General features: G+C 37.2%; 1 protein-coding gene across 11 annotated transcripts in view; it reads left to right on the top strand.

Moving 5' to 3' along the window:
• Nucleotides 1–20753, top strand: part of PWWP3B (PWWP domain containing 3B) — a 28558-nt gene extending 7805 nt beyond the window's left edge. For 7 of the 11 annotated variants that reach the window (XM_037512138.2, XM_037512137.2, XM_037512136.2 and 4 more), the window contains 5 exons: nucleotides 132–230; nucleotides 1647–1773; nucleotides 13435–13563; nucleotides 15765–15826; nucleotides 16841–20753. In XM_037512138.2, coding sequence (XP_037368035.1) covers nucleotides 17058–19148 — 2091 coding nt within the window. In that variant the 5' untranslated portion in view covers nucleotides 132–230; nucleotides 1647–1773; nucleotides 13435–13563; nucleotides 15765–15826; nucleotides 16841–17057 and the 3' untranslated portion in view covers nucleotides 19149–20753. The remainder of the gene's footprint in view (nucleotides 1–131; nucleotides 231–1646; nucleotides 1774–13434; nucleotides 13564–15764; nucleotides 15827–16840) is intronic. The other 4 variants (XM_037512143.2, XM_037512142.2, XM_037512140.2 and 1 more) reach the window with 3 other exon arrangements.
• Nucleotides 20754–22768: the final 2015 nt, after the last annotated feature.

Here is a 22768-nt window from a genome sequence, read left to right as displayed (position 1 = left end):
CATGATCGTTTTTATAATTATAAAAGCAAAATGAAGCTGAAACGGCGTACCCATTTAGTTCCAGACACATAAACATTCATAGACACACACAGACATGCAAATATTATAACTCCCTTGTCTTTTGCCGATAGTGGAAATTTTCCTGGACCCGATCAAGCGCATAGCCCAGCTGCTGTGTTGGCAAGAGCCCTGTGTGTATCCTCCTTGCAACTCATTCTTTCAGACCACAGGTATGGCCGTGGTCAGCAAGAACCATTTTTCTGTGTCTTATAAGGTTAACAGACAGAGACAGGCTTTGGTTTGTTTCTATTCACAGTTTTAAAAATACCGTGTTGCGTGTTGTAGCCATACAATTGAATGTTGCATAGCTGACCAGTGAAAGTATAAGCATGTAGTGGTTTGAAAATGTGACTGAGAAGTAGTATCACGGAAAAAAGCAAATTGCAGACTGGCTAGCACCTTATTATATCATTTAAAGATAAAGGAATGTGTTGATATATATGTATAACAAAATCAAAACATATAAGAACACCTCTTAATGGGATTATTTGTATGGTTGGAGAGCCAGGGCAGGCTTTACCATGTCTGTCTAAAATAATTCTTAATATATATTTTATCATTTTACAATATCAGACAAAAGTTTGAGTTAAAATTACTGCAAATGGGTTTGAATTTGAAGTGATTCACTTAAAAATGACATTGAAAATACTAATGTGGAAAACATTCAAACCATGTGGTTGATTGTGGTAAAAATCTGGTTTGAAATTTTATGCCTTCATGTACATATGTGATGAAAATATGGAAATAGATACAGGAAACAGTATTAATTGTTTTCCCAGAATTCTCTTTCTTTCATAAACCTTTTCAGTTTGCAATAAGCTTTCAATTTTTCTTGATCCAACCATTGGAAATAAATAAATGGGTCTTCCATTTTGTGTGTGATGCATAACAAAACTTTAAATTTGTGCATGGTATATTCTAGAAGCCTGAGAAAACTGCTGGCTTGGCAGGATGTGGTTCCCACCCTTCTCCCATAAGAAGAATCTGGGAGTAACGGTGCAGTTCTGGTATTGGCCACAAGATGGTGTGTCCCCTTTTTTCCCCCAAATTTTCTCCAGGCAACTATTTTTATGAAGTGAGCAAACAAAGCCACGCATTGAATTCTGTATTACCACACTATGAGACAGCATGTACAGTGTGATAGCAGTTCCATTGAAAAAATTGTACAGTTCTCAGAGAAAAATCCTCACACAAGGACTGATGTGAAAATTCAAACATAAAGCATTAAAAAAAATAGCTATATAGAATTTGGAGTATAGAAGACACAGACAATTGTTATCTCCCTTCTCTCCAGTCCCCACCTCACACTTTTCTTGAGAGAGACAGATTTAGCATGAACTAAATAATTTAACTGTCACAGAAAGCATTTCAAATAATAAGAACAAAAAAGGAAATATATGGCATCTACATCACAGATGAAGTTCCATCTCAGTCCCATGTTTCAGAATGACATGTCTGCTAACGTTTTGGTAGGGAGGTTTCTTTACACCATTTCCACTTAATTGGTTTGATTCCCTGTCTTCTTTGGGACAGACTAAGTTTAGTATCAGAGGTTTATGATTGGAGGACTCTGCTTGTCATTCCAGTTAAGCCCCAGAAAGTTAGTGTGACTACAAAAGTACTGAGCCGCAAGACCCTGCTGGACAAGTATTTGGAGTGAGAGTTGACAACACAGTCACAGGGCCAGACCCTCCACCATCCACGTGACGTTGGGTAAGGTTCTTCCCATTTCATGGTAAAATGTGCTAGGTTGAGAATATAGAGTATAATTTCTTTTTATTCTGGCTCAATAGCCATAACATTTTCAATGAAACATGTAACATTTAAATTAAAAACCACAGATTTTAGTGTAGGGGAGAATTAAACATGCTGTACTTCCGGGAAGAAATTACACAAGTGAGTGTAATGATGTGTGACTACTTAAGATCTGTAAGTCCCAGCCAACTGCCTCACTCAAGAAATGCCTGAACATTGCCCTAGCAAATAAATAGGTAACCATGACATCCACTCCAAATCTCTTGACTCCTATGCTCATTCTGTTAATGAGGTCATTGTGTTGTTGTCTGAGTCCAGGAGACGAAAACCCTAATCTCTGCATCTGGCTGCCCTGGGTAGATAAGACATCACCGACATCAAAAAAGATAAACTCATGCCATTTGCAGCAACATGGATGGAGCTGGAAGGGATCATGCTCAGCGAAATAAGCCAGAAAGAAAAAGAAAAATACCGGATGGTCTCACTCATAGCAGGAATTTAGAAAACCTAAATAAGGGACCAGGAAAAAGACTAATTATAATAAAGTAAAAATCAAAATCAACAAGCAACTATAAACCAGAGACACACTACGGGGGTGGGGAGGGGAGGAGGGATTAGGGTCAAAATAAAGGGCGGGGGGGGATTGTATGGAGACTATAACCAAGATGAAAATGCATACATTATACAAAAATGAAAATGATGTAAAAATATATAAAATAAATTTTTAAAAATGACAAAAAGGTAAAAGATTACTTTAGAATAAATCTTGAGAGGCCCCAAAGTATCAAAATATCCAGTAACAAAAAAGATGTGCCTGATAAACTATTTCCAAATGTCCCCCACCACTCTTCTTCCATATACACACCCATTCATTCCTGATATGTAAGTTGGAGCCCACATACTGGGGTATTATAGAGCCATTTCTCTATTCTTGAAATTTCAATTACTTTTCCCCAACTACAGTATGTTTCTTTAGTGCCTGGTATTTATTCATCTCTTTGTATGTCTTTTCCATTTTCTAGATGACTCAGTCCACTGATTTCTCATCTGTATCCAGGTGTACCAATCAATCATGAGTTCAAGATAATTTATGCTGCTTTTCCTCTTATGTTTATATCTACTTCTTGCTTCACACTTACATTGCTAATTAACTTTAAAATGTTATTTTCACCTTGTAACAGATTTTGATATCCAGTAGGGCCTGTTGTCCCTCCTGTCAGTAAGGTGTTCTCTCCTGTCAGAATTAGGTCCCAAACAGAAATCTGTCTTATTTGTGCACTTAACAACTTTGAAGTCATGTTTGTCTCAGAAACAAGTTTAGGCATTTTATCTTTAATAGTCTTTCATATTGCCTCACTAAAGAACTGATAAGTACTTTTATTCAAAATGGTGACAGGAATACTTTTTGTCCAACCTGAATCTTGTCCTATGGGTGTCTCAGAGAATGGTGGGGATGGGGTGAGGATCAGAAGGGTGTTCTTTTTTCTTTAAATTCCCCAAGGCAAATGCCATAGACAGTTTTTTTTTTTTCTTTTCTTGTTAATCCCAGGAAAAAACAATAGTTTACTTTTTCTCCTTTAACATGCAGAGTAGAGTAAAGCTTTGTTTGCTCTGTGGTGAGCTGATGGAGTTGTGAGGTCCTCAGCAACTTTTATTTTTTTAAATGTTTTCCATTCCGTCATCCTGACTCTTGATTCCCTAGCCGTTTTCATTGATTGGCACAAATAACTGTCCAGGTTTCAGCATTACCAGGGGAAATACAAAATCTCCAAACATGGCAGGTTTATCCCTTTGTGACCTTGAGGTTACTGGTTCACATTTTTTTCCTTTTCTCCCTCTCTGTTGTGTTACCACACACTTGACCAGAGATTACCATGTCCCTTTGACCCCAGCAATGATTCATTATCTGGTTTTGCTTTTTCCTTTGATGCTCATTGTTAGAAAGCTGTCTTCTAATGTTCTTCCTCTTTATGTAAACTGACATTCAAGCAGTGAAATTAACAGTAAGACTATAAATTTGTTTCAGTTATTTGTGCCTGTGCCTTAGGTATTATTGAAATCTTTGATTATCCATTAATTATGAAAAGATGCTTTGCTTTATCAATGTTTATGGTATCCTCAGAGTCCTTGGGAGTGTTCTAAGTGGATCGTTTGTTTATTCTATAACCGCACAGTGTTATATGTTCTTTGGCTTCTGCATTCTCACTGGTGACTTACTCTTTCCTGGATCTGTGTCTCTGGATGATAGTACTTTAGCTTTCACTCCTTCCTTTCCTTTATGTGGTTGAGTGACATATGAGAACAGTGTAGTTAAAGGCTCTGCCAATAAGGATAAATTTCACAAGGCATAGGACCCTTATGGCATTTAAATTCTTGACATTTGTCTTGTGTTAACTTTCAGTGAAAGAGATAGCTGGTGAAAAAAGTATGAATTAGTAGAAAGTTATATAACCGGACCTCCCCTGGTGGGGCAGCAGCTGAGCACTGGGCTGTGAAGCTGCCTGCAGCCTCTGTAGCGCTGGTTTGATCCCCGGGTGCGCAGACCTCTCCTGCTGCCTGCCGCTCCCCTCAGCAGTGTATTTCATCAGTCTGTCTGTTCTGTTCCCGGCTCTGGCTCTGGTGAATTCTCTCACCCTCCCATGCTTCTGACTGTACCCAGTGCTTGTATAAATAAATAAATAAATCTTAAAAAAAAAGGAAAAGAAAGTTATATAACCATCAAAAGTCAAGTATCTGAGGTAACACCCCCATCATTTTAAAGAAAATTCAGAAAAAGTGTCTTAGGTAACACCGCCAACATTTTAAAGAAAATTCAGAAATAGAAGTTAATAAAAATTAATTAAATAAAACAAACTGAATTTCTAATATAATCTTTATATGCTTTAGCAGATATTTTTATACTTACCTGCAGTACCCACAGCTTCCTTTGGCAATGAAGAGTCTCTATGTATTGCCATTATTCTCAGTAAAATATGTAGGTTATATTCTGCTTGCATCCTGTTTTCAGACTCAGGTTTATTGAGGTGTGATTGACATATGGTTAAATTCAATCTCTTAGATACATAGTCCAATGAGTTTTGACAAACATAGTCATGTAACAACCAGTAGAATCAGTCTGTAGAATGTTTCCATAACTCCAGAATGTTCCCACCTGCCCTATTGTAATCAATACTTGTAATCAGTACTACTCTGCTTCCTTACTGCCGATCTGATTTCTGTCCCTATAGTTTTTCATTGTCCAGAATGTTATAAAAATGGAATCATTCAATATATAATCATTTACATCAGACTTCTTTCACTTAGCATAGTGTTTCTGATACTTGTCCATATTGTTGCATGTATCGGTGGTTTATTATAGCTTAGAAGTAGTCTTTTATTCTATAATTTGTGTATTCCTATCAACTCGTTAGAGATAGAGTGTTAGATGATTATGACCATAAGCATTCCAGAACAGGTCTTTGTCCATATATAAGTTCATTTCTCTTTGGCATAAATTGCTAAGAATTACCATATTGCTCAGAAATCCTGAGCTATATGGTAAGTGTATGTCTAACTATATTAGAAAATGCCAAACTATTTTCTAAAATAGCTATGATATTTTGCATTTCTGCCAGCAATCTATGAATTCCTGTTTTGCATCATGTTTTAAGACTTGGGTTTATTATGGTGTAATTTATGTAAGAGTTAAATTCAACCTCTTAAGTATATAGTTTGATGAATTTTGACCAACATATACAGTCACAAAACAACTGATAAGCTGATATCTTTGCTGGCATTTGGTACTATCAGGTATTTTTCTTTTTTTAATATTAGTCACTATTATAAAGCTGTTAGTGGTGTCTCATTGTGGTTTTACTTGCACAATATTTAATTACAAAGGCACACCTTTTCATGTGTTTATTTGGCATTCATTTATCTTCTTTGATAAAGACCTGTTTAAGTTGGTTATCCATTTTTCAAATTGGCTTGTTAATCATATTGAATTGTAAGAGTTCTTTATATATTCTGGATACAAGTTCTTTATTAAATATGTTCTGCAAATATATTTTCCTACTCTGTGGCTTTTCATTTTATTTTTTAAAGAGCAAAAGTTTTCAAATCGAATTTATCAAATGTTTTACATTCTAGCCTTTCAGTGTCCTAATAAATCTTTGCCAGAATGAAGATTCCAAAGATTTTCTACTCTTTCTTTTAGACTTCTTAGTTTTGGCTTTTACATTTAGGCCAGTAACTCATTTTGAGTTTAATTTTTGAATATGGTTTTACCTAAAGGTTCAAGATGAATATTCCTGCATATAATGAATTATTCCAAGATGCAAGATGAATTATTCCAGCACTGTTTTTCCCCCCACCCCCTCAGGTGTAGTCCCCATAGTGTTTCCTAACCCAATGCACCCGTGCACCATCACCTCAGTCCCCTGTGCTCCTCCCTCCCTCCCTCTGATCCCTCTCCCTCCTCCTCCCCTGCAGGATGTCTCTGGTTTATAATTGTCTGTTTTTGCTTTGTTGTGTTTTGTTACTGATGTCTTATTTGGTTCCCCTATATTCCTGTTATAAGTGAAACCATCCGATATTTTTCTTTTTCCTTCTGGTTTATTTCACTGAGCATAATCCCTTCCAGCTCCATCCATTGCTGTGAATGGCATGAGTTTATCTTTTTTGATTGCTGAATAATGTTCCATTGTGTATATATGCCACATCTTCTTGATCCAGTCATCTATTTTTGGGCATTTGGGTTGTTTCCAGGTTTTACCTATTGTAAATAGTCCAGCACAATTTTTTTAAAGGTCATCATTTCTCCACTTAATTATCATTGTCAAAAAATCTATTGATTATATTTTCTGGTCTATTTGTATTCTGTAGGTATGTCTCTCTCATCAATAATAGTGCCTTGATTACTGTAATCTTGAAATCAAAATTATGTGTATGTAGTGTGTATCTTCTATTATATATATTATATATAGTAACTTTCTAATACTGTATCAAAATTGGCTGACTATTCTAGTTTTTTTGCTCTTCCGTATACATTTTAAAGATAGCATCTCAATTTCTACATAAAACCTGCTAAGATTTTGATTAAGATTGCAATGACCCTGTACTATAGATGTGTTTGGGAGAAGTTACATCCAAAAAATAGCTAATCTTACAGTAAATGAGTATGCTATATTTCTTTATTTAGGTCTTTTCTAATTTCTTCCGTGTTTTGAAGTCTTGACCATACAAGTCATGCACAAATTTTTTAGATTTGTTCTACCTTATTGATATTATAAAAGCACTTTTTTGTCTTCAACTTCCAAATGTTGTACTATAAAGAATTATTATTTTATGTTGACCTTATATCTGGCATTATTGATAAACTTACTTTTATTAGGTCTGATCTTTTTTGTTTTGTAAATCAGTTAGATTTTCTACATAGATCATCATGTTATCTGTAAATACAGTTAGTTTTATTTCTTCCTTTCTAATCTATATACCTTTGATTAATTTTTCAGGCCTTATTGTATAAGCTAGGATCTCCAATATAATGCTGAATAGAAATGGTGAGAGCAGACAATCTTCCTTTATTCCTGAATTTAGGGGGAAGGCATTCTGTGTTTCACCATTCAGTGTGATATTAACTTTAGATTCTTTAAATCTTGATCAATTTGAGGAAGATACATTTAATTCCTAGTTTGCTGAGCATTATAATCATGAGTGTTCATGGATTTACATTAATTGCTTTTTCTTCATAAACTGAGATGATTTTTTCACTTTAGCCTATTGATATGGTAAATTACTTTGATTGATTTGCAAATGTGTAGTCAACCTTATATTACCAGGATAAACTCCATTTGGTCATGATGTACTTTTTTCTGTATTATTTTCCTATATTATTTCTATATCAGTGGATTTGTATCTTTGTTTATGACAGATCATGATTTGGAGTTTTCTTGTTTTTTTTTTTTTTTTTCTAGCTTTGGTATCATGTTAATGTTAGTATCATAAAATATGTTGGAGAGCGTATCCTCATTATCTCACTTCATTGTCATCCGACTTGCATGATATGCAATGATCTTTCTCCAACTCTAAATTTTCAGCACTCTCTTCAGATCTGTGTTACGAGTAGGATATGCACATGGAGGGGGGGATAGGCATGTCCTACCTCATGTTCTTGTTATTTCACAGCTGTTGTCTCCAGTTTTTATTAGTTGCTAGGCTCATGGTAAAATGGGGAGTGTTCTCTGTTGTCCTGCCCACCCTCAACCTTAGGGAGGTTTAATGTACCTGGACCTTGAGGGTTGTGCTTTCTCAGCATTCTTTTCTCCCTGCAGAGTAGCTGGCCTCTGGTTTGTGTTCAGGGTTGGTGTTTGGTGGGAGGTACATTCTTGCCCCTTCCTCAGTAGTAGCTGACCACTGCTTTTTATTTATGTAGAGTCTCTGGCCTGAAGGTTTCCTGCTCTTCCCCAAGGATAGGGTTTTCTTTCTGCTTCTCCCTCAGCAGTAATGGATCTCTGCCTTTACCCAGGGCATGAGAGCCTCCTATCTCTGCCTCCCTTCCCCAGGCAGATGGGTTTTCTTCTGCCTTGCCCCCTCCTCTGGGAAGAGAGGGTTTGCTGCTTCACTCTCAGTGGCAGTAGCTGTCTGTCTCCTGTATACCTGAGCCACTCCGCACTGATGTGGGATCCTTTTGTTGTTGGTTTTTGGGTTTTTTTTTTTTGAAGATTTATTTATTTAAACATACAAGAACTGGGGTACAAGCCAGAGGTGTTGGGGGTGAGAGGATTCACCAGAGACAGAGCAGGGAACAGAACAGGCAGACTGACTGAAATACACTGCTGAGGGGAGCAGTGAGAGAGTCAGGAGAGGTCTGCTGCACCATGTGGGTAGCTCCCTGGCCAGGGATCGAACTCGTGCTGCAGTGGCTGCAAATAGCTTCACAGGTTGCGCCTTAACCCCTTGCACCACCAAGGAGGCCCAGATGTGGGATCTTTTTGGTTGCCTGCTTTGTGCCCACTTATATTCGCATGCTTCTGGTTAAGGACTGTAAAAAAAAATAACTTGCCAGTGAGTGTGTAACTATCTGGGCTCCAGATATTCCAAACTATTGACACACTAGCACATTAAGAATTTAAGAAATCGTTAAAATTTTCACTGATTTCTCCCTGCTTGCACAACAGCCACTTCTCCATGCTTCGCCAAAAAAAAAAAAAAAAAAAAGTCTGTGTCCACATCAGTACTGTATGACTCCAATTATATGACATTTTCAAAAAGACAAGGTAGTGGTTGCATATATCCATCTTTAAGGGGCCAGTCACCCATTAGCATGCAGTTTATCTCAGTTGTTTGATGGACTGAAGGCAGGTTATAATTTTGCAGGTTATCCAGATTTTTAGCACTGTTAGGATACGGATGACATTCTCTTATGGCTTTTTATATCTACTAAGTGGAACTGGTGTCATCTAATACTGTGTGTAGGGTGTTATTTTGTTTTTGTTGTTATTACTATGTTTTAGGGAGAAGGAAATGGTTTATAAAGCATACTTGTAAACAAGTTGATTTTTATATAATGGCTATATTTTTCCATTTGAATTCTTATTTTTATCATACTTTAAAATCATACTTTGAAGTATCATCTACAATGCAAGACTTTTAGTATATATGTCTTTGGATTTTACACATGCATAGATTCATATAATCAAAACCACAGTCAGGGCCTCCCCGGTGGCGCAGCGGTTGAGCGCTGGGTTGCGAAGCTGCCCGCGGCCTCTGCGGCACCAGTTCGATCCCCGGCTGCTCCCCGGCCACCAGAGGAGGGTCCCACATGGCGCGCAGACCTCTCCTGCCGCCCGCTGCTCCCCTCAGCAGTGTACTTCGTCATTCTGCCTGCTCTGCTCCCCGCTCTGGCTCTGGTGAATTCTCTCACCCTCCCGTGCTTCTGACTGTACCCAGTGCATGTATAAAGAAAACAAGCAAACAAACAAACAAATAAATAAATAAAAAACATGCCTCTATTTAAAAAAAAAAAAAGTATATTAAAACCACAGTCAGAATATGCAAGAATTTCATCACCACCACACTTTCCTTGTGATTTTCCTTCAAGGTCACATCCTTCCCCTGCCTGTAACCCCTGGCAACCAATGACTGGTCTTTTTTTAAATGTCATATAATTGGGGTCATACAGTACTGCGGTGGACATAGACTTTTTTTTCTTCATGATCCACACCCTTATATAATTCCATTTCCTTAAGTGTGGGCAGAACCTGTGATTCCACTCACAGAATTTGGCAAAAGTGATGGATGTCACTCATTCCCATGATTACATTATGTTATAGGTGACAAATTAGATGCAGACTCAGGTACAGACCTCCCTTTTAAGATCCAGTGATTGCCAGTATAGAACTACTTCAAATTTGTTGATAAATTCACCTATTCATTCAGCACAAACTTGTAGAGCATTTTTCATCAGCAATGAGTTAGGTACAGTGTATCTTGGTGATACACCTATCATCGTTATTAAAAGCATGGACTCTGGAGTCACAGTACCTGGGTTCAAATCACATGTGCCAAATGCTCTATATAGACTTGCAGATGTTCACGAACCTTTCTTATGCCTCATCTACAAAATGGGAACAGTCATATACACACCAAGCAAGATACTGTGAGAATTAAGGGAAACTGCCTATACAGAACATTTGGCAGAGTACTGGTAGAAAACACTTAAAGCTTCTATCATCTTTGTCATTATTATTAATAATATCACTGTTATATGAATGAAGCACTCATGATACTCCCCTACATGAAATAACCATCTGATTATTAAATGAGAGAGTATTTCAAGTGCTAGAAACAGTGCCTGTTACGTAGAAAACTTTCATAGGCCTTATGTATTACTGTGTAATTGCTACCTATCATCATTATACTAATAGTCATAGCATTCACTATTATTAGTTTTTATTCTTTCCCCCCTCCTTCTACAAAAGAGTGAAATACAAAATATTGTCCAAGTAATTAACTTTTTCTTTTGCATTTTATTTGGCAAATGGGTGTGGGATAGCATTTCCTGATCTCTGTGCAATATAGAAAACAGGCAAAATAAATACAAACAAGTATAGTTTTTAATGTAATGACCATATTTGTGCATTTGGTGTTTTCAAATGTGAAATGAGAAGAATGAGAAATGCTATATTGTAAAATATGTAATTGAATGTATGTCTTCATTTAAATAAGGTCATATTTACACGGGTCTGATTTTCTTTAAATTACATAGTACTAATTTGGCAACTATGAAAAGATCAGTTCTATAATAAGAATGATGTTATTTTTGTTGGTGATTGTGGTTTCATCTATTTGCTCTGCTACTAGAGAGTGGAAAATGCAGTGATTTAGGTAACACAGAAGTGTATTGTTCCACTAAGTCAAAGTGAGGTGGTCCCATGTTCAGGGGTTCAGGATCTTCTGTCCCTAGAGAGTTGCAACCTTTCTCTAAGTCATTTTTTGGTCCAGAATAACTGTCCAAATTCTGTCTATCCTGGTGAAATTCTAGGAGGCAACTAAGAGTGAAAGTGAAACACAAACAGTCCACTCTTGACTTAACCCTCTTTGGAGATACCTTCTTTAGAATCTTCACATTCTTTGACCAGAAATGCCATCATATGTCCATAGCTTACAGTAAGGGAGTTGGAGGGAGGGAATACTATTTTAAGGGTTTACACTGCTAGCCTGAATGAAATGAGTTCTGCTAATGAAGAAAAATGCAGAGAGTGGATATAGGTTGGGACACTAAAAATTTCTGTCCAAGTCCTTATTGATATTATACATGGCTGTAAAAAACAAAGAAAGCCATTAAAAGTAACAAGTTTTTAAAAAATCAAAAGGGGAACTTCCTGTGGCTAAAAAAAAAAAAAAAAAAAAAAAAAACGGTGACAGTCACTCTGTTTCATTTTCCTCCTGGGCCACAGGGACTACCTTCTCAGCCTCTATTACAGGTTTAACTAATAGACTGTGATTAGCAGTGATATTTATCAGACCTGGCTCCTAAAACCTTCCACAGGATTCCCTAATCCCAACCCGCAAAAGATTGATTGGTAGCCAAATTGCAAAGAATGCAATACCAAGGAAGATGGTGGACCCATAGGATAGAAGAAGTTTGAGTCCTTAAATGGCTGCCTTAAATGAGAACAACCTTGCCTCTCTCTGGACCATTGATGTCCTACATTGTTTCTTTCACAAAATAAACTTTTTTTTTTTGTTTGGGGCACAAAACATTACATACTCTAATTATTAGAGCCCTCAGTAATACTCAAATATACCAGCCAAGAGATGATCTGCAGTAATGAATTTATTGTCCCAGTGTATTTATTTATTGCTCCAATATTAGTGCCTGTGTAAAAAGATGGATGTTTGCAATTTATCTGTATACATGCATTACCTATTATACAGGTATCCACGCTTTTCAAAAGTTCATGTTACTCCACTTTGCTTTTATAAAAAACCTACATCTGTTTTTGCTAACTGGAATCTCAAGAGGACTTTGGCTTTTATGATGAAAAGGGAACAGAGCATTGAGCATTTGTTTTACAGCAGCTGTTCTAGAGGTAGCATTGTGTCCCAAGCAGCAAGAGTGGCACCACCAAGCTCTTTCCATACACGTTGTACAGGCTTTGTATTTATCATATCACTCTGGCTTTTAGGTTTTATGTGTTATTTAGAGTGATTTGGTAGATTATTTTTGGGTCTGGGAATGCTTAAATAATTTTTTGCATAAATTGATGGTAATTGCTTCTTCAATTTATGCCATTTCAGCTTATGAAAGGTCTCATAGAAAGGCTCTACTTTTAGATAGTGGGGAAACCAGTACAAAGGTCAAGTAAAATACTTCACACCCAGATAGCTTCTTTTCCAAAATTATCACTAACAATACTTAAAATTTGATTTTCAAGTTAAAGCATAAAGCTAAATTTAAATTTAACACAGGAGAATTGTAATGAACAAAATTTGAACTTGTATTTTAAGCATACAAATAAATGAAGATGTAGATTTTTTTAAATTAATGTATCCACACTGAATTGCCTTCCTGAAAAATACCAACATAATAAGAAGGAATTGCCAGCTGTTGATGAGGGTACATGAAATAAGTACTTTCCTGCCAAAGCGGTGATTTTTTCAGACCCTCGTCAAAAATATTCATGTCTGTGACTAGATCTCTGAAACTTTCCTGAAGCTTTTAGAAGAGCTGAACACAGGAAAGGTGTGCCAGGTCCTGGAAACTAAAAGAGATACAAAGATGCATTCTCAGTAGGAAAAAATACCATTCGCCCTTAGTATAAGTAGCAGACTCGGAATCAAGATCCTGTGTAAGCTATTTTAACGCAGCTTGACCCAGCTGCATTTGAAATTTGCCTGCAGAAGGAAGATGCCAAAGAAGGCAAAGAAAAAAAGACCTAAAGAATACTTCAAGCTAGATTTTAATTTTTTAATAAAGTGATTTGCTACCTCTTATCAAGAAATCACATACCCTAAAGGTTTGAATGGAAATCAGACACTTGTTGCCATTTTACTTCAAAGTTCTTTAAAAAGGAACATTTCTACCCTGTTACACTTCAGCAGTTTAACTTGGCAATTCTCCCTCCTGTAATTCAGACGGGCCATCTGTCTTCATCATCACAGGAGGGGGCGGAGCATCCTCTGGAAGCTCTGGAGAGCTGAGCCTGGCCAGCCTTGGGGGAGGAGCTGCATTTCACCAGGCTGCAGCTGACAAGAAGCTTCAAGGTAATGGCTGTGTCAAATCTAGTTATTTTGTAGGGATTTCTGAGGGCCCTAGAGTAAATAAAGGTGAGAAAAATAGGGACGGTGATCTTGGAGTGGTGGGACGTGTGTGTGTGTGTGTGGCTTTGAGAGAATTGCTGGCATGTCAAATGTATCTATTTTGGGGGTTTTTGTATGTCCCAATGCTTTAAAAGTGTACAGTGAGAGAAGTAGTGGTCAGATTACAGCCTCTATATTAAGACTTAAGTACAGCATGGCCACTTATGCTAATTTATTCTCTTGGCATTCCATGATTATATTGCCAGACATTCTGTTACTATTTGAATTTTTTAGCATTTATTAATTTACACAGACAAATGACTGATGAAAATATTTGACAGCATGGGGGGAAATTCTCCTGTGAATTGATTGACACATTGAAACTGTATGTGCCACATATACATGAACATGGAAAGGGAACAAATATGACTTAAATGAAGGTATTTGTGCACATATACACATGTATACATGTGTGATTAGAAAAAAATCCGGGAAAACCAAACTCCCATGTTAGTCAGCATTTCTGGATGGTCAGGTTTTAATTTAGCCTGTTTCAGCATCTTTAGTAGATTTGTCTAGGCTTATTTTTATAATGAGAAAGAAAATTAAGCTGAAACAACATACCCATTTTGTCTCAAACACATAAGTGTTTACAGACGCACACAGACATGCAAACCCACCCCCTTTGTCTTTTACTGATAGTGGAAATTTTCCTGGTCTGATCAAGCACGTAGCCTGTTGCTGTGGTGGCTGTAGCCTTCCGTGTGTCCTCTTGTAACTCCTTCAGATCACAGGTATAGCTGTGGTCAGTAAGGACCATTTCTCTATTCCTTTTAAGTTTAAGAGAGTGAGACAGAGACAGGATTTGGTTTACTTCTATAAGCATTTTTAAAGATATTATATGGAACAAATGTGCAATAGAATACCATGTACCTGGAGGATAAAAATGTGAATCTCTATATGTCATTATTTGAAATGTCTGAATAGTACTATAAAGTGAAGAAAGCATAGCATTTGTCATATGATCTCACTTAAAGATAAATGTCCATGTTAGTAAAACACATGTAGGCTACTATAATACAAGCAACTAAATGCTGGAAACATATCTGTCACACTGTCAATAGGCTTATCTGTGTGGATTTATTGCTCTCTGATAAAAATTTTGTTAATATATACTCAATTCATTTGCTTGTTTGACATCATCAGGGAAAACATTAAGATAAAATGTTGCAAATGTGGGGAAAAACCCCATTTAAAGTATTTCATAAAAAATCATATGGAAAATACTTATTTGTATAGTGGATTGATGTTCAGGCTATGCTCTTAATTGCAATCTGATGTTGGTTTGAAATGATATGTATTGATCTGTACATACAAAAAAATCCTGGAAAGAGAAAATATTTGTAGTGATAATGTGTGTAAAGTTACACTTTGTTTGACATATATCTGTCTGCATCTTTTCAATTTTTAATAAGCTTCTGGATGTATTTATAACAAGAAGCGTTATAGTTGATGGCATTATAAGCCTATGTAACAAAAACCTTGAGTTTAGTATAGAAAATTCCAGAAGCCTGGGAAGGCTTCAGGTTGGTTAATTGTAGTTCCCTCTTTTCTGATTAGAAGGAGCTGATAGTGACTGAGGCCCTATCTGTACTTCCTGAGGAGGCTGCCATTCTGATTCTGGTCACAAGATGGCACCTGCCAGGTTTCCTAAATTTTCTCCATGCAACCATTTTTATGAAGTAGGCAAACAACGCAGTAAAACAAACATATTTTGTATTAGTAGACTCTGATATAGCATGTACAGTGTGATTAAAACTCTGCGGGAGAAATTATATATATGTAAAGATGGAAAAATCCACATGATGATTAATGTGAGGATTTAAACAAGATCTATAATCTAGCTCATGGTAGACACAGGGTAATTGTTATTTCCCTTCTTTCTTGTTTCTACCTCACACTTTTCCTGAGAGAGATAATTTCAGCATGAGCCATATAGCGTAACTATCACAGAGTATTTAGAATAAATAAGAAGAAGGAAAATAAACGTCGTATCTACATCAGAGATGAGATTTCGATTCACTGCTGTGCTTCAGGATGATGTGCTGCTAAAGTTTACACCATTTCTAGTTAATTAATTGGATTCCCTGTCTCCTTTTGGATAGCCCGTGAGAATCAGGACATCTGGATCACAGGGCCAGATCCTCCACAATCCATACGACATTGGGTAAGGCTTCCCATTTCACAAAATATTTCACATTAAAAACATATTGAGTTGTGGCAAAATTTATTTTGCTTCCTGCTCTGTAGTTGTAGCAATTTCAATAAAAAGTCACATTTCATTCTAAAATCACGTTAGGGTAAAATTTGAGGTGTAAGTAATTCATATTTCTCTGTAGCCATAATAGTTTTGTAATTAGAAGTCACAGCTTCTAGTTTGGGCTAAAAATCTCAAGAATAAATCATACAGGAGATTGTTCAGCTTTCTAGTTGAGGTCCTAGCCAGTCACTTGACACTCAAGATACTCTTGAGAACTATCTGGTCCAATGAGTGAACATAGCAGTCACTCCAAATCTGCTTTCTAAACTCAGGCTTTTAACGAGATCACTGTGTTCTCTGGGTCCAGGAGGTACGGACTCTATTCTGATTGTCTACCTGCTTTGGATGAACAGGGAAGCATTTACAGCTTTGAAAGTAGAAAACTGTGTTCATCTAGAATAGTGCTTCTCAAAGAGTTCTGGGGAAAAAAGCATCAAAATCACTTGAGAATTTGTTCAAAATACAAAATAATGGACCCTTTTCAGACCTTCTGAATAAAATTGTCGGGATACAGCCTAGAAACCTACTTTGAACAAGTCTTCCAGATGATTCTGATACATGCAAAGTTTAGCTTCCCACGGCCCCAAGTATAATAGCAGAGGTACAAAGGTAGCGATGTATCTAATAACATAGAGTCCCTGACATACCACACAATCTGTATCACCTCTGCTGTCACACACACACATTCACTGCTTAACACACATGTGCAGCAATAAGGGCGAGTTCTTGAATTTGAGGGATTACAAAACTACTTCTCTAGTTCTTATGCCCCACCTGACATTACGCTACATTCTCCTACTCTGATGTGCCACTGAGAATTGTTTTTTCATTATCTCTTCTCTGTTTGCAATTCTCACATTCTGCTTGGACAGAATCATTTCATGTGCTGATACTTTTTTTCTTTTCCTCCTCCCATTTCAGTATCTTCCACCATTGTCCCATTTAAACGACGTGTTCGAGCATTCTTTGGAAATACAGCTGGAGGAGAACAGTTCATATAAACTGTGAATTCTTTTATAGCTCTAAGACAAAAGAGACTTTGGTAAGAGTGTTGTTTTAGTTGGGACTGCCTTAGTAGTGACCAGAATAGCCAAACACCTCATTCTCTGATAACCTCTTGGCACAAATCTAAATCATAATGGATGCCGAGTATGTTCTATGTAATTGGAAAGATCAGTTATGGCCAGCAAAAGTTTTATCTCGATCTGAGACTTCATCAAACAGTAAGAGAAAAAAGACATATTCCCTTGAAGTTGAAATACTCTCTCTGGATGAAAAAATTCAAGTGGAGAGCACAGAAACAAAGGTCCTAAGTAAACCTCAGATTGACGCCATTGTTTCCTCACTAGCAGCACAGTCAGAGGTCAGTGCTGAGCCTAAAGAGGAAGGAGCTTATGAAAGATCACTAAAAGCAGCACTGACTATTTTGAATGAAAGAACCAACCTCAATCAAGCAAGCAGTTCCGATGAAGAAGAAACCACTATACAATCTGAGGATGGACCACAAAAGCTTTCTGATTCACCCCCTCGTAAAAAGTGCCGGAGGCAAGAAGGAGACTTAGTAGAGTGTGTTGATGAAAGCGAAAGTCCACCCTCTCTGCTAGTACCTTCAGAGAGTGATACTACCCCATGTGATGACAAATCACAGGTGCCCTCAGTCACTGAGCCTTCTCCAAATGAAACGGAAACAAAGATACCTGAAAACTCTAACTGGTGTGAGACTTTCCCTTCCCTTTCAGACGATGATGATGATGATGAGAAGGAGAAGAAGAAAAAATTCGACATCCCTATAGTCCTATGCTTACATTCCACAATCAAAGAGGAGGGTGAATGTGTTAAAGATGAAAAGTTTGATCCAAATTCACCACCAGATAGCTTCAGTGAGCTCAAATCTTTGAAAGAGGAGACACAGGACATCTCTTCCGAGACCCCAGCAATTTCCTCCGAATGCACACCCTTGTCAGAGAATATTGATGATCCTGGGGAAGGTCCCTCAAATCCATGCCCAGATGCCAGTCAGGATCAACCTCCTGTGGAATCAGAGACAGGAGCTGCGGCATCTCCCAGGCCTTGTTCATGGGAGTGTCAGTTTTCATTAAGTGCCTCTAACAGTGTTCTAGATTATTCACTCCTTCTTGTGAATAATGAAAGAAATCTTGGGAGACTGGACTTTGAGGATCTTGAGGAAGAACTTCAAGCTTCTGATAAGTCAGTGCATCAAAATTCTATTGATGCTTCCATATTAGATGACAATGAGGAAGATGAAGAACTCCCACGCGTCATATTTCATTATGAGACACGTTCATTTGAAACAGGAATGATAGTTTGGTTTAAATACCAAAAATATCCATTTTGGCCAGCAGTGGTCAAAAGCATCAGGAGAAAAGAGAGAAAAGCAAGTGTGCTTTTTGTTGAGGCGAATATGAACCCTGACAAAAGAGGCATTAGAGTGCCTTTTAGAAGATTAAAGAAATTTGATTGTAATGAAAAACAAACGCTTGTCGATAAAGCCAGGGAGGAGTACAGCGACAGTATTGACTGGTGTATCTCGCTGATTTGTGACTACAGAGTTAGAATAGGTTGTGGTTCCTTTTCTGGCTCCTTTCTTGAGTATTATGCTGCTGACATTAGTTACCCGATTCGGAAAGTAATCAAACAAGATACCTTCAGGAACAAATTTCCAAAGCTCCAAAATGAAGATACTGGGGAGTCAATGGTTGTAACTTCGCAAACCAAGAAAATGTCGTTCCAGAAAATTCTTCCCGATCGAATGAAGGCTGCTCGGGACCGAGCCAATAAGAACCTAGTGGACTTTATTGTAAATGCAAAGGGAACGGAGAATCATCTCCTAGCCATTTTAAAAGGCACAAAAGGGTCAAGGTGGCTGAAATCATTTTTGAACGCAAATAGGTTCACTCCCTGTATTGAAACATACTTTGAGGATGAAGATCAGCTAGATGAGGTAGTGAAATACTTACAAGAAATCTACAAACAAATAGATGAAAGAATGCTGACTCTGATAAAAGATGACAAAATAAAATTTATTTTGGAAGTTCTACTGCCCGAAGCTATCATCTGTTCGATTTCTGCGGTTGATGGATTAGATTACAAGGCAGCTGAAGCAAAGTATCTAAAAGGACCATCTCTAGGCTACAGGGAAAGGGAATTATTTGATGCAAAAATCATATTTGAAAAGAGACGGAAACCATTAACAAATGAAACTCATTAAAGTCTCCAAAGTGTCCCAACCATAACAGCTTTCATAGATGTTAGTTTTAAAAAAATCTCTGAACAATTCCAACATATAAATATTTTCCATAAACAAGAGACTTTTGGTACTGTGTTTACTTTTTTGGCGACCTCTAAAATCTGTGCTAATATAATATATTACTACATCTTCTTTTTTTATGCTTCTTCAAGTCAATTTTATTAACATAATTCAGCGACTCTACTTTCCCATACATTTGTAGAATGCATAATTGCTAACTGATTTTTAAAGGAAAGTAATTTTTTTTGATATTTTTACATCTATGCTGTATAGTTAAATACAGTGTGCACAATCATTTCAATTTAAAAATTGCACTGGTATTAGATAGTAAGCAAGATAATTAGAAAAAATCTAAAATCATCAATTATATATTTTTTGCTTAATTTTTATAAAGTATTGGGTTTTGTCTTAAGATAGTTGATTATTTTTTCTGCCATGCTTATTTATTTTTGGAAAAAATATCTGAGACATAGAACCAAAGATAGAGATGCTTTGCTATATATTATAACTAACTGCAATTGCTTTTGCAAGAAAACAATCTGAAATTCAGAAATAAATAGATCACTTGCATGCAGTTTAACACACACGTATATGTGAATAACATCTGTGCATGCAGAAAATCATTTTGGCAGCCTTGAACAGGATTGTCCTTTCTACACATCCCTGAAATTACCCATATGGGAGTGTCTATATTCAATAGCTGAGTGGTTCCTTAAAAAGACAGACTTTTTTGGTTGTCTTCATAACTAGCAGTGACTGACCATCTTAATATAGCTGTCTGACCACATGTGGAAGGCAGCTAGAATCACTGTATTCATAGTCTGGTTACTCTAAATGTATGAGTCCAGACTGACTGCTAAGAGCCCGTGTAGTTTGATATAAACATAGAATATGCAAGCACTTTGTTCTGAGTCTTGTATTTCCAGATACGAGATACATAGTCATTTGTCTCAAACCACACAATCTTGATCATGGACTTACTCATAGAATAGTTTCAGTTGGTTCTAATAGTATAAATGCCAACTGATAATTCATTCCAGGCTACTAAAGAAGTAGATGGACCAGAACCTGGGGATTTGGAAATGGGCCATAGAAAGAGCCTGCATTGGCTTATAGGACTATTTTCCGAATATGTTTAAAAATACACCATTAAAAGTTAAAGTCTGAAAGCCAACTATTTGTTTATTCTACCTTGAAACTTTAGTGAAAATGTTAGGAGAGCTGCTTTATTTTAAAAACTTGACATAAAAATAAATGTTAAAGGCTTAACATGAATCTGTCTGCCTTTTTAATTTTAGAGTGCAACAACTTTGACTTTGAGCTTTTGTTATTTTGTCATATGGCCAACATGTTTGTGCAAAATTTGCAAAAGTTGATGTCCTGATTTGCAATAAAACCGTTGTATCTTTGACCTTGGATGTTCACTTCATCAAATTTCAGATTACAGCTACATAAGTGGGATTTCTAAAGGCTGATTATATATACACCTATATATATAATTTGCTTGAAATTTTTGCTTGCTGTAGTCATTTTAATGCTTGTTATACATTTATCTAAATAAACACTTTCATGATTGATTTTGTATTATTTTAAAAGAAAGCTTTCCTAGTTGTGCAAATTTCAGATTGCACAGAATCTTTTCTGAACCCTGCCAAAGACCAAAAACTCCTTGAGGGTATAGCTTCCTCACAATCCTGAGGATCATTTGATAACTGAGACCATCACTGCACTATATGTGAACTTTATATCCTGGGGGAACACTGTATTTATAAAGTTGTACCTCTCTGTTTCAAAGATTTTAATACCCACCTACAATTTTCTCAGTGGAGCCACCTCTACCCCTTACATCTAATATTTTCTTTAATACCTCATTCATTCATTCAGACAGTTGTGAATCAGGAGAGCAAGCGATGCGATATATACATGGTTTAAAGCTGCTCTGAGTATAGATTTAAGGTGCCAAATTTAAGATTGACCCAAGTGACAAGATCAATTGTAAAGTCAGATGACAATCTAGTTTCTAAAATGATTGGGATGTACTACTTCATATTAGTAAGAAGTATGTATTAACCTCATGGACTACCTATATTTGAAAACTAGAACCTCAGGCTTCCCCATATTTGTGAGTTTCTGGGTATACGTTTTGAGATAAGGAGAGAGCACTTGATACCTATGGGGGTGTCATTGATATTTTATACATCAAAGTGAGCAATATGTGGTTCAGTCATACACCTTTGTTGGAGCTGGTATTTGGGGTATGGGAGTGGGTGACTGGCTTCCAATTCACTGTGGAGTCTGATCCCTTTAAGCTTGAATCGTTGTTAAGACAGTGTCTCAGGGGCCTCCCCAGTGGCGCAGCAGTTGAGCGCTGGGTTGCGAAGCTGCCCGCGGCCTCTGCGGTGCCGGTTCGATCCCCGGCTGCTCCCCGGCCACTGGAGGAGGGTCCCACATGGCGCGCAGACCCCCCCTGCCGCCCGCTGCTCCCCTCAGCAGTGTACTTCGATCCTTCTGCCTGCTCTGCTCCCCGCTCTGGCTCTGGTGAATTCTCTCACCCTCCCGCGCTTCTGACTGTACCCAGTGCATGTATAAACAAAACAGACAAACACATAAATAAATAAATAAAACATGCCTCTATAAAAAAAAAAAAAAAAAAAAAAAAAGACAGTGTCTCAGATGGCCCCTAATCTGGTCCCTAACATAGTTGGCACACCTAATGAGAATGTCCAACCTGTCGTCCATCATATCCCATTGTATTAAGGAGATCTTCAACTTCGCCAGTCATAGGGAAGACTGGTAAATATCAGACCCACATTGTAGTTGTCAGGTTGGCAGAGGTACACAGAAACTGCATCCATAACATTCGCAGTTCTACATCAATAGATGCATACTAATAAGAGTAGAACTCTGAAAGCTTGAATAGCAATGAGTGTAAGAATCTTAAGTATCTGTGATCTTCTGAACCCTCAGCCTAACAAAAGCAGCCCCCCTCCAATCCTGGTTCTTGCATAGTAGCCTCCCTGTTCCTAGAGACAAGGGCTATAACCTCATCTAAAACAATTACCTCAGAAGACATTTCTTGTCTTACTCTACATCCAGCACTGATACTTTCATTACTTCCAACATGAGACAAAGATAAAATAGGACAGCATGAGGAACAAAATACATTCTCTGTTCGGGTGGAAAATCCAGAAGAAACTGTAGGAACTGACTAAAATGTCCTATCAAGACCTGGGATAATAAATGTTGGAATGGCCTCTGTGGATGTTAAATAAGCAAAGGAAGGGGATAGATTTAAATATAGGGGAGAACTTATTAACACTGGTACACACACCTGTAACTCAGGGCTCAGTAACTTAAAGCTGCCTTAATATGCTGCCTGGGTGCCATCTTCAAGCTTGGACAACAACAGCCTATAATATATAAGATTGAGAGATTGTAACTTAGTTTGCCAAAACACAGACATTTGTGAGATGGTCAAAGGGAATCAGGGTATTAGAAATTATGATTGCATGAGACAAGAGGGACTATTTCTGAATGATTTTCCCTGGGAGGACAGAGAAGACATGACTATAATAAGAAAT

The sequence above is a fragment of the Talpa occidentalis genome, unplaced genomic scaffold, assembly GCF_014898055.3.
Source record: "Talpa occidentalis isolate TD23 unplaced genomic scaffold, MPIMG_talOcc4v2.1 talOcc4.15, whole genome shotgun sequence".
Taxonomy (NCBI): domain Eukaryota; kingdom Metazoa; phylum Chordata; class Mammalia; order Eulipotyphla; family Talpidae; genus Talpa; species Talpa occidentalis.
Note: the sequence above shows the minus strand (reverse complement) of the source record. Positions and strands in the feature narration are given on the sequence as shown.